Raw genomic sequence first — 13,383 nt, 5'->3', positions numbered from 1 at the left:
CATAAGTTACACCTTCAATCGGCCCAAACCAATCATAAGTCAAACCTTCAATAGGTCTAGACCGATATATCGATTCACACCTTTAGTCGGCCAAACTAACCTATAGATTTACATCTTCAATCGACCCAGATCGATTGAAGGATGTGTACCGATTGGAGGTGCAAGTCCTTCAATCAGTCTGGGTCGATTGAAGATGTAACTTATGAATCAGTTTGGGCCGTCAAAATCACAAAGCACAAGCAGTCGGTTCAACCCCTAATACATCTACAAAGAATCAAGCAACCAATTCATCCATCCACAAGGAAAACAGGAAAACAAAAACACAAAAGCCACTAACAGCTAAGTATAAGATAAAAAAGCCTCAAGCGGCTAAGTATCAAGTACAAAAGAAGGCACACACGCCATGGAAGGGCATCGCAGGCCCCAAAATACATGAGTAAAATAAACCTAAGGGGCATCATGGCCTACATCATCAGTACGAGTTGTCTCACCCATCTCCGACTCGATCTCCTTATCAACGATCCCAGCGCTCGTCCCCGCAACCTGGTCGCCTACATCCTCTGTGATCGATTGCCTCGGCTAGCTAGCAAGGTCGAGAATCTAATCATCGACTCGTTCCTCCACGCGCGCAGCAGCAGCAGTATCCTTCTCATCCATCTCCGACAGAAGCTAGATGTCCTCATCCGAGTTCCAATAAGTGGTGTTCCTGACCTTGTACTCGAGCATGAGCTCTTCCCTAGCCTTGATGATGACGTCATTAGCAATGCCAAGGCACTGCTCCCTCAGGGACTTGACCTCTGCATTCTTCTCGGCCAGCTCTCTCCTCAATCGATCCAGCTCGGCCTCGACCTCCCTCAGATGCTGCTGGCTCTCCCGCTCAGCTTTTTGGGCCGTCGCTTCTCTCTGTCGCAAATTGGAATTGGATTTGGATACATCCTATATCCTCTTCTCGTGCGACACGATGGAATTTCTCAGGTGCAGATTGCTGGTGAATGCCTACATGAAAAAACAATTTGATCAGCATACGACCACAATAAACACAATAAGGTAAAACTCTGGTTCATACCTGGAAAGCACGGGAAACACCCCAGTCAGCGGCCACAATCGTACCCTCTGGTTCAGACGGCTCTCGTCCGTCGGGAATAGGAATGAGTCAGCCAATTGGCTCATGGAAGCTGCGTCCGAGTAGGTCGACATGGAAGCTGGGATACTGAAAGTAATCATCTCAGTCTTCTTATCCAAGACCACGGTCTTGGATGACCCAACTCCTACCGCAGGTTAACGACTTGGTGGAGTCGCCACCACATCCTTCGCTCTCCTCTCCTCTCCTCTCTGGCCGCGAATTCCCTCTTCCATTTCTCGCGACGTCTCGCGATAGACTCGCTCGCACTTGGGATGGTCAACTTCTTCATTAGCTTTTCTGCATCGCAAACTCTTCAACGATTAGTGAGTTCAGCCTCGACTTACCCAACAAAATATAATTAAAGTAGCGGATGAGTAGCACACTCCAGGTTTGCTTTAGCGAAGGGAAAGGGATACCTCGCTGGATAGCACCCACTCCGACCCAAAGATGACTCGTCTTGAGGTTAGCCTCCTCCAACACCACTCGCCAATCCCTCTGCGCCTTTGGAATGGCTAAAACCTTCTAGGTCTATACGTCCAAGCTATCCCCGCTCTGCCCGGCTCGATTGAATTCAAGATCTGCGAAGAACAAACACAATAAGATTTTAGTAATCAAAATCCAAGGTAAAGACAAAGTTCCTCACCAGTCGCTCGCCAAGTGTACGGAATCTCGCCCTAGCCTCTCTCCCCGAAGACCGCCTCACCCCTCACAAAAAAGTACCGCTCCTTTCAATTCTTGTCACTTGATCAAAGGTTGGTCACTAGGTGAGCCTAACCATGCCTAAGGTTGATCAAATATCGACCTTTCTCTTTATCGTTTTCCTTCAGGAAATATGAATATAGCAACTCGTGCAGCCCAAACATCACCTGATTCCGCACACAAAGGTCCTTCAGTGCCATAAGTAACCTCCATCTGTTATGCATAATCTGGGATGAGGCGATCATGAAATGGTTCAAGACCTCCCAAACAAGGCGAGGGATGGGAAGCCTCAGTCCATCGTGAAACCATTTCTCGTAGACACTCACCTAGCCTTTCGCCTCCTAATCGACTCACTCGTACGACTGTGGTGCCTTGACCTCGATGAAATTTTAAATGTGATACATCGTCCGGATCCGTCACACATCATTGTCCTTCAGTAAGGGCGGATAATCCCGGCTCAGTATCCCACTACCAAGCCGAGTTGGCTCGTTCTCGAAGCCACTACCGGTGGAGGGTGAACTCTCAAAATCACCAACTCTATCGGAGTCTTCCCTACTCCCCCCCCCCTGCCTATCCGACTCATCATCACTCGGGGTGGCGCCACTCATCCTAATGGCAACCACATTCACCCCAATCGGTATACTGACTGGAACACCCCCACCTTTGGGCATCATCACCATGGTCGGGGCATTCTCGTACTCATCCCCAACTTTTGCCTCAGCCCCACTCGAACCGCTCGTTCCTGACTTAGTCATTAAGCAATCTACCCATTCGCCCCAGGTGCCGACTTCTCCTAATTCAAAGCCTACCCCTTCTAAAGCCTTACTCGCCCCCGCACCACAGACCGACTCCATTTCCAAAACCTAACACTGTTTGGTCCCTGCTCGCCCCACACCATCGATCGACTCCCTCTCCAAAACCTAACACCGTCTGATCCCTGCTCGCCCCGCACCACCGATCAACTCCCTCTCCAAAACCTAGCACCATCTGATCCCAGCTCGACCTGAACAACCGATTGATTCCCTATCCAAAACACAACCGCCTGATGCCCACTCGCCTTGAGCCACCGGCTGCCCGATCCCCAAATACCAAATTTTACAACTCCAATTCGACATTTGACTATGTTCGGATGACCAAGAACTAGCCTAGCTCCCGACCACTCGGTCTGGAAAATCGATCGATCGATCGATCCAAAAAGACTCCACTCTTTGAGAGGACCATCGCTGAGATAAGACTCCTGGTGGGACTCCCTTTCCTGCTGAGATAAGGGAGCCAAAGGCTCCACTGTTTGGGAGGACCACCACTGCAAGGACTCCCAATCCCACCAGGATTCGAAGACCATGCAGTCATTATTTAAACATAGGCCAACCCTCTCACAAAGGACAGAGACATTACACCTTCAAACTTGGAGTTCCCACCCTTGAAAACTCCGCATTATAGCCGTAGTCACAGTCCCCGACTAGACTTCCGGTAACCTTTCTTCTCCCTAACCCTCACTAAACTAGCCTCACTCAGCCTTGCTAACTTGAGCGTCTGAGTGCCTACAGCAAACACCACCCTGGTGTTTTCCGTCTACGTCACGCTTGTTTTCTTACATGTGCAGGTGCAACAGATCGCTAGTGGCCTCAACCTCACGGGATCAGTCTCCCTTTCCATAAAGGTAGATTTTTGCATCTACAATATGTTAATTGGGAAATTAGTTGCACACAAGTAGTTTTGATATTCAACTGTCTATTGAACTTTTGAAGGGAAATTGAGAGAAATCTTAAGGGTGTGTTTGGTTGGGGATAGTATGAGATTATTGAGGTAATATCATCATATATTATTTGATTATCACGTTTGGTTATTAAGTAATATAATATTTAGGTAATCTTCCAAAACCAATAGTAAAAACTATTAGTAATATAACAGGTAATCTGATTTCCTCTATTTTTTTAAGTATTTTAAGATTATTTGGTAATCTTATTTTTGTTACAATTTTATTCTTTATTAATAAAATTTTTGGACAAAAATGCCCTTGTTATCCAAATAATTTACCATAAAATTTATGGACAATTTAAACCTCATACTCAAGATTTTTAAGATAAAATTACCCTTGAATTTCAAAAAATTACCCAAGACCACAGCCACCCCCAGCCAACCAAGGGACTATCGACCGTCAGCCACCATTGATAGTCACAAAAACGGCGCACGACCGTCGGATTTGGCTAGCCGTGCCGGTAAGGCTGTTTCTGGCCATGAAAAGGCTAGATTTGGCCATTTTTCAGCCATGGATCTATCACATATCCAAGGCCAAAAATGGTCTTAACGACGCACGATCGGCCAAATCCGACCGATAGTGCACCGTTATGGCGGCTACCAACAATGGTGGCCGGCAGCCGACAGTCCCTTGGGTGGGTGGGAGTGATTTTGTTATAACTTAAAGTTTTATATGACTTAAGTGTTTTAGCAAAATTTCAAATGTAGGGGGTTAACAGAATTATTAGAAAATTAATAATAAAAATAATATTTAAAAAGGAGGGCTATTTAATAACCTATATAACTTATGTACCCATTTATCCTCCCAACCAAACATACTCACTAATTTATTTCAACTTAACCAAACATATTTTCCTAAATATTCTCAATAATCTTCAAAGTAATCTTTATTTCCATTTATATAACATTCCCCAAACCAAACACACTCTAAGTGTTAATTGTACTTTCAGGTGGCTAGACTACAGGATCAGTTGCAGAATGAGAGAGATAAGAAAACAGCTTTAGAATCAGTACTTAACACATCTAAGGGTAAGGGCGAATCCAGCCCATTTTTGGGTGGGCCACGGCCCACTCTCAATTTTTTTTTTAAATATTAATATATATAATTTTTGGATTTTGGCCCACCCTAAAAAAATTCCCTGGATCCGCCACTGTCTAAGGGGTCTATATCTTGTCCAGCTACAATTGATGAAAAGGTTTGTCTATCTCAAAGTTGAGTATTATAATTGGTCTTGATCTTGCATTAAAAATTTTAACATGTAAACATGCTAAAGACGAAGGCAGAGATTGAAGAAATAGTTAGAGCAGAATCAGAAGTTGNGAAGCTTGTAGTTGCGTAAGAAATAAAAGTCGTCTATGTTTCTTTTCTTTAATATTTTTCAAGCATGAAACTTATAGTATATAATTGCTTCTGTATGTTAAATAGGAAATTAGTTGCACACAAGTAGTTTGATATTCAACTGTCTATTGAACTTTTGAGGGGAAACTGAGAGAAATCTTAAGGGTGAGTTTGGTAGGGGATAGTATGAGATTACTGAGGTAATATCATCTTATATTATTTGATTATCACGTTTGGTTATTAAGTAATATAATATTTAGGTAATCTTCCAAAATCAATAGTAAAAACTATTAGTAATATAAGAGGTAATCTGATTTCCTCTATTTTTTTAAGTAATTTAAGATTATTTGGTAATCTTATTTTTTTTATAATTTTATTCTTTATTAATAAAATTTTTGGACAAAAAGGCCCTTGTTATCCAAATAATTTACCATAAAATTTATGGACAATTTAAACCTCATACTCCGGATTTTTAAGACAAAATTACCCTTGAATTTCAAAAAATTACCCAAGACCACAACCACCCCTAGCCAACCAAGGGACTATCGACCGTCAGCCACCATCGGCAATCACAAAAACGGCGCATGGCCGTCGGATTTGGTTGGCCTTGCCGATAAGACTGTTTTTGGCCGTGAAAAAGCTAGATCTGGCCATTTTTCATGATAGATCCATGGCCGAAAACAGTCTTAACGACGCACGATCGGTCAAATCCAACCGGTAGTGCACCGTTATGGTGGCTGCCAACAATGGTGGCCGGAGGTCGACAGTCCCTTGGGTGAGTGGGGGTGATTTTGTTACAAATTAAAATTTTATATAGCTGGGGTGTTTTTAACAAAATTTCAAATATAAGAGGTTAAAAGAACGATTCAAAAATTAATAATAAAAAAAATATTTTATTAATATTTAAAAAGGAGGGCTATTTAGTAATTTATATAACCTATCTACCCATTTATCCTCCCAACCAAACATACTCACTAATTTATTTCAACCCAACCAAACATATTTTTCTAAACATTCCCAATAATCTTCAAGGTAATCTTTCTTTCAATTTATATAACATTCCCAGTAATAAAACATTCCCTAAACCAAACACACTCTAAGTGTTAATTGTACTTTCAGGTGGCTAGACTAGAGGATCAGTTGCAGAATGAGAGAGATAAGAAAACAGCTTTAGAATCAGTGCTTAACACATCTAAGGGGTCTATATCTTGTCCAGCTACAATTGATGAAAAGGTTAGTCTATCTCAAAGTTGACTATTATAATTGGTCTTGATCTTGCATTAAAATTTTTAACATGTAAACATGCTAAAGACGAAGGCAGAGATTGAAGAAATAGTTAGAGCAGAATCAGAAGTTGGCAGTTTGCAGCAGAAGCTTGATGATCTTGGAGTGCAGCTGAATCAACAACTCCAAAAAAACCATGGTTCCACAGGTGATTCAGGCAATCAGCTCCAACAAACGTCAGCTAAGTTGTATGTTCCTTGCTTAGATTTTCTTCTCTTGTTGCATCTCCTATTGGGCATTTGTTATAATTCTTCATAATTTTAGATGGTCCTATTAAGGTTGTAAGTCTTAGATAGTATCACCACTCTGTGCACAAATGTAATTTATGCTTCAAAGCTGATAAATGTGAGAGGGCGACCATCTTTTAGTTTTTGGGTAGTGCTAAGATTGTTTCCTTTCTTTTTATTTTTTCCTATCTATTCACTAAATCTATATTTTTGGGTACAGGATGGGCAAAAAATGGGATACTGAAGCTTCTGCTCCTTCACATGTTTCTGAAAGGTCAACAAGCAAGGTAAATTTATGTTGGAATTTGAGGCATATTGTTGAGTAATAGTCTCAACGTGAAACCTACTAACTTGTTTCTTGACCAAATAATAATCTAGCAGGATATTTGTTTGGATGGAGCTGCAGATAGTAACAATCACGAGAGGAAGCGGGAATCAACTTCTAAACCGAATAAAAATTCATCTCAAAACCAGCAGCTGGATTCAACAAACAATAGCAACTCCAAGCCTACCGCTCCTAGCAATTCTAAGAAATCTGGTTCAAAGGGTGAGGTAGGCTCTATTATCTTTTATTAGGATAGTAGTTTAATTGATATGATTATAATTGAATTTAAACACCAGACTATTTCCTCTTTTTTTTTTTTTTTCTTTTTTGTGAAGGGCTCTAGAGCAATGAGTCAATGAATTACTTTTTACGTAACATATCTTACAGAATGCATGTATCTTATCATTGTATCATCTCAGCTAATTATATTTTGTTGTCAAAAAAAAGAAAAAGATGTCCAATTACTCGTTGGTTGGAATGAGGGGATGATGTCTTAATGCTCCATGGAATTTCAAAATCTTATTGCCCATTGAATAATTTGATTTCTATTCAAATGATTGGAAGCTCATTGCTTATTTCATCTACAAACGGAAGAATTAATCTTGTAGCCTCATTTTTAATGATATGGTAGCTAGTGTTACATCTCCATCTTTTGTGTGTGCCACAGGGAAGCAACTCCAGTTCTTTGTCATTGACAAAGTTGACAACCAGACTCAACTTTCTGAAGGAACGGCGGAGTCAGATAGCAAGTGAACTCCAAAATATTCGAGGTTCTGGTCAAGCTGTCCGAAGTCAAGATAAAAGTAGAGGATCAGAAGCCCAGAACACAGACAAGTCTCAAGGATCAGAAATCGGCAGAGAAGGTGACAATTCCCAATCACTCCAAAACGTGGACAAACGGGAAGGCCAGTCACATCAGAAACCGGAAAAGTTCAGGAAATCAAATAGCCATTCAGTCCAGAATGTGGATGGAGGTAGAAGATCAGAAGGCCAACGTCAATACGCTTTGGAAAGAGGAAGATCTGAAGGTCATGTGAACTATGACGGTGAACAAAGTCAAGGACCTGGTGGCCAATCTGTCACGCCTTCTCGTACGTACTCTAGATGATACCATGTCTTCTACATATCTCAGTCATTGTTTGTGCACAGGCAGGATGAATTAAAAGCGCGTAGAAGATGAGGATGTTTTTTGGAAAGAAAACCTGCAACATTTTCGGTGCCAAGTCCAGAGAGCCTATTCTTCCCCCAAAAAGCTTGGGATGTACAGATCAACCAACTTACTAATGTTAATCATGTCTATTTGTTTTTTACCTGGTTAGAGACTGAGCAGTATTGTACAGTAATTTTACATCTTTTGTATGGGCAAATTCAATTTTTAAATTAATTGAAGTTGCTTGGCTCCTGACCTGAGATCAAGCTTCTACTCAGCTTGTGACCACGGGAACGGTACTTTTTATTCTTGGACTCATTATCTTGGTGAGTCTGAGTCTGGTTTAGTATAATCAAGTGTAAACGTATCCCCTTTCGATTGGACGAGCTGTATTACATAAGCTGCTTAATAATTTACTAATCTCTTTGTGTCAAGACTCCTTCTAACGTGGTTCAATTTGAGAAAGAGTGGTCAACTCAATATTTTATTATCTTAATTCCATAAAGAACGGCGCAGGAAGCCTTGGTGAAAACCCAAAGTGGGCACCACTCACTTCTGAGTTCTAATTGCTTAAGCGTAAAGTTCCATTCCACCCATTAAGTAGCTTCTACTATCCTTAGTCAAAGGCCCGTGCCTGTGCCTACCACACGTCTATAGGCAAAGACACCGCAACATCTATGACCGTCTACAATTTCCCATCTGCTTCTCTTGTTCAAACTTAAATTCAAAGACAATTGTAACCGAATAATACTATATTTACAACATTCTTTTACATTATTATTATTATTATATCATAATATTATATTTACACCATTTTTTTACACTATTTTCATTATATTATAATATAACATATAGTACAATTACATAAAATTTTAATTGTTTTAAATTTTTAATATTATGAAAAAATTTGTGTGATTGTGTATATGCCATATCATAATATAATAAAAATAGTGTAAAAGAGTAGTATAAATATAATATTACACATTTTAATATCCCAGCACAAATAATCTCATTGAAGAAACATAAATTCCTCTTTCTCATTATATCAACCGAAATCAACATAATTTAAAAAAAAAAAAATAATAATGAATGGAACAATTCAATTCTCAAATTTTTCATCATCATCATAATCAAAACTCTTTCAGCAGTTTCCTAACTTGCTCCAGTGTCACAAACAACACCACAGTGAATGGTCCCTGCCTGGAAATCGTAGGAATAAATCCTTTATATAGCGCCATGGGCCCCTCAGCCCTCACAGTCTTCAACGCGCAATCTATGGCCCCACTATAAGCCGGTTTCATTCCGACCTCAACCTTCATATTCATAACTCTCGTCTTTATAACATCTATCGGATTCGACGCAATTGCCGCCACGAATCCCGCCGCGAAACTCGCCGTCACGTGAGTCCCCAATCCATCACTCATCACTTCCTTCTCTAATATCATCTCCTTGATCTGATCGTACGACGCTAACTGTGAGGCCGTCACTATCATCGCCCGGTTCACCGTAAGCGATGATCCGCGCCACAGGCTAGTAACTCCTTCCTGTTTTGACATTCGCGTAACGGCGTCGATCACGCTCGTGTAGTTACGGCGCTGAGCGGGAGGGAGCCGACCGTCGGCTTGCATTCGAACCATTGCCACGTCAGCGGGGTTACCAACTGCCGCACCGATTCCTCCGGCTATTAAACCGGCTGCTATCTTTCTAGTCAAAGGCATGTTGTTAGTGTCTTTATCAGTCCATTTTTGTTTAAATACATCGTAGAGGCCCATGCGGGTGGTGGAATAGAGTGTTTGACGGAGCACGGTAGCGGACACACCGGAGAATAAAGCGGCAACGCCTTCGCTTTGGACGATCCGCATGCCGACAGAGACGAGGCCGACGCGTGGAGGTTGTGGTTGAGCAGTTGAAACAGGGATATGAAGGGAATTAGAGGGAATGACGGTGGCGGAACTGGATTGAAAAGCCAAAGCCGGGCGGAGTGAACGGAGGTTTTGTTGGTTAACGTTTGTACCGGGGAGGTTTTCACCTTGGAGTTGCATACGAACTTTGAGGAGATCGAGCGGATGAGTGGAGCAGCCCGCCACAATTGAGGCAATACCGCCTTCAACGAAACCTTTGACACCCATTCTAGTTTAAGGTTTTGATCAATTGAAAAGGAAAAAGCTAAGTAAAGATCTATAAAACATAGAAAGGGTGGTTAGTGGAATTGTGAAGTGCAGAAGGAAGAGTTGTGAGAATTTATAGTGAGAAAGAGAGAAAGGGGAAAGAGGGAGGAAGTGGATGAATACGCGGCTGTTTGGTGGTCTACAGATGCCCTTAAACGACCGTTCACTATTACTATTTCTAAATTCTAACATTTGACTCAAACCCTAATTTATTCCACGTCATTCTTATATTCTTCATTTGGGCTTAATCCCCATTTGTTTGGGTAAACAATAATCCCATTTTATGGGATATTTTGAGTTCAGAGGTCTTTTTGAAAACTCTAAAAAATTACATAAAAGATATGTACAGCAGTCAGCAGAGTAGACAAAACTAATCATTCAATAAATCGAATTTTATTAATTTGGTTATATATTAGGACACGTGGATTGATTTCCTAAAACACCATCATACACCCATGAAAAATAATAGAGATATCAGGAGTAGTACACCGAATAACATGACGAAATTTTGACCGTTAATTAATTATAACTTAATAATAATCAATGGTTAGGATTATACCACGTCATTCGATACATAAAGTCGATGTACTACTTCCAATGACTGTAATATTACTCATATACCCATTTCTCAGGCTTGTGTAGGGAAGATAGTAGTTAGAGGTGGAATTCAAAGCCCAAATCTTAATTGCAATTAAATAAAACATGGCCCAATAAGCCGTCACTCCATTAAATAAAAACTAAATATGCTTTTAATTTATTTATTTATTTTAGATCCCCGAAGTTATCCAATCCCTTCAATGATTGTAAAAACTTTGATACACCCACAATTTTTGAAAAATACTGTATACACCATGTATTATCATCTACCCCTTGAGATAATGAGATTATCATTTATCCCGTGAAGAAAATATCAAAACCACCCCCCGAAAAAGAAGATACAGTACATGATACTTTAAAAAAACCATGAAAGTGTTATAACTCGTCCAATCTCAGACTTACCAAGCAATGGCCGTTTGATGAAATGTCGCATTTCTTAGAAAAATGTTATTTATAGCTTCATTCGGCTTCTGTACCACAACTCACAAGGTAGGTAGAGTAACCCCCAAATAAGTTTACTCAGATTTGATTGGATCTATATTCTTTCTAGCTTCTATTGCTTTAATTTAATTCATAGATGTCCTTACACCTTTGCTAGTGGTTTGGCTTTACCATGTTGTGTGATAAATAATACTACATATATAATATTATGTGGTAAAATAAGACTATGACTTGATAATATTGTTTCAGTGAGAACTGAAAGATCAACATTAATGATTCCTATTACTCCATTCCTTTCTTTCCCTAGAGTGTCTAGTTTTTTTCTCTTCTAAAACATGTTATGGTGATCCTTTCTCTCCTTCTTTGTAATGGTAAAAAGATGTAGCCAGAGGTTGAAACCTTGATAATTTTTGCGGTGATGGGGTTGATTATCGGGCATGGGAGTATGTTCTTTTCACCCTATTGATAGTTTGCGGGTTGAATGTTAGAGGTAACAAACATTAAGTGATGTGTAGGAAAGGATTCCTGGAAATAGAACTACCATATGATGCATAGAAGCTTGTAGTTGCGTAAGAAATAAAAGTCGTCTATGTTTCTTTTCTTTAATATTTTTCAAGCATGAAACTTATAGTATATAATTGCTTCTGTATGTGTTAGGGCAAAAAAAAGGTCCTCGGCCCAGATAGGCCCAAAGACGAAGACACCTTCAACAAAGTTGAAAAGCTCAGGCCCAATTCCGATGGGGCCCAATTCAAAGTTCTGCAAATGAGGCCCATCTGGTGTTCCTTCCTAGTTCCTCCCCATCTAGACCCAGGCCTTCTGATCCTAGAACACCTTATGGACTTACGATCAACTTGGAACCCACAGTCGCCTACGAACTGTAGTATTGCTTGAACTCTACTAAGGAAGTCAATTACTATCTCAATTCGTCTAAGGTCTGTATCCTAGACACGCTAGGACTCCTTTTCCTGCTGAGATCAGAGAGCCAAAGGCTCCACTCTTTGGGAGGACCACCGGTGCAAGGACTCCCAGTCCCACCAGGATTCGAATACTATGCAGTCACTATTTAAACAGAGGTCAGCCCTCTCATAAAGGACAAAGACATTACACCTTTAAACCTTGGAGTTTCCCACCCTTGAGAACTTCGCATTACTGCCGTAGTCATAGTCCCTGACTAGACTTTCGGTAACCTTTCTTCTCCATAACCCTCACTAAACTAGCCTCACTTAGCCTTGCTAACTTGATCGTCAAAGTGCCCACGACAAATACCACCCTGGTGTTTTCCGTCTACGTCATGCTTGTTTTCTTACGTGTGCAGGTGCAACAGATCGCTAGTGGCCTTAATCTCACGGGATCAGTCCCCCTTTCCATAAAGGTAGATTTTTGCATCTACAGTGTGGCGACCACTGTGGGGCCTTTAGCAATCATTCGTCTCACAAACCCTGTTACATAAAGAAACTCTCTATGGTTGACAATTCTGATAACACTAATCCTAGCCTCGAGGCCAAACTGGAGGCTCTAACTGCCCTCATGCATCAGCACTCAGATAAAGTGGCCGCACTGGAAGCTGAGAACATTGCCATCCGGACTGAAAACGCCTCCATTAGGGCTGAGAATCAATCTCTAAAAGAGATGTAAGTCAGTTTTATGATCTTGAGCTTCTACCTTGTCAAGTACAACCCAATCGGTTTTGCACCTCCGTTCTGTCTATGCAACCTCTCCAAACTCCAAAACATAGACGCACGATCTCGGATACGAGGTCGTGCCAACTATGTTAGATCGTGCAAACTATGTTAGATCGTGCCAACTATGTTCGTCATTAGTTGACGATTCAGCCCTGACTAATAGTTAACGGGGGCTGCCGATAGAACCCCTCTCGGTCGATCTGCTTCAAGCGCGAGATCAAGGCGTCCAAATGAGAGAAAGCCTACTACAACAAGAAACATCCATCATCGTCGTCCTGTCTCACCTGCAGTCAATCATCCCTACCCAAACCCCACTCGATTGGGCTCATCCTCATGGGTTGAGCAGTCCCCCACTCCTTCAAACCATCCCGCTCGAGTCCATCCATCTCAAGGACCAAGCGAATCCCAAATAACCCCCCTTACAATCCATGTGAGGTGAAACACCCGATCGGTCACAATGGGAGTCACCCAACTGGAGGGAATGAATGGGGATCTAAGCTACCAAGCGGCACACAACGAAGTGATCCGTCAGGCTACACCACGTGGATTGACCCACCAAAACGCACCGAGTGCGAATCACGTGGCCA

At 41.3% G+C, this 13,383-nt stretch overlaps 1 protein-coding gene and 1 long non-coding RNA gene across 2 annotated transcripts; one reads left to right on the top strand and one right to left on the bottom strand.

Moving 5' to 3' along the window:
* The first annotated feature begins 6,845 nt into the window (after positions 1–6,845).
* On the top strand, positions 6,846–8,182 carry LOC116123098. Its single transcript, XR_004126997.1, has 2 exons — positions 6,846–6,982; positions 7,423–8,182. It is a non-coding gene; the product is annotated as an uncharacterized LOC116123098 (long non-coding RNA).
* A 732-nt stretch (positions 8,183–8,914) lies between these two features.
* Positions 8,915–10,204, bottom strand: LOC116123093 (mitochondrial uncoupling protein 5-like). Its single transcript, XM_031408881.1, has one exon. It carries the CDS (start codon positions 10,032–10,034, stop codon positions 9,036–9,038), a length of 999 nt encoding a protein of 332 aa, XP_031264741.1. The 5' UTR covers positions 10,035–10,204; the 3' UTR covers positions 8,915–9,035.
* Positions 10,205–13,383: the final 3,179 nt, after the last annotated feature.

This window comes from Pistacia vera, unplaced genomic scaffold (genome assembly GCF_008641045.1).
Source record: "Pistacia vera cultivar Batoury unplaced genomic scaffold, PisVer_v2 Contig140, whole genome shotgun sequence".
Lineage (NCBI taxonomy): Eukaryota > Viridiplantae > Streptophyta > Magnoliopsida > Sapindales > Anacardiaceae > Pistacia > Pistacia vera.
This window is presented reverse-complemented; position numbering and strand designations above follow the sequence as displayed.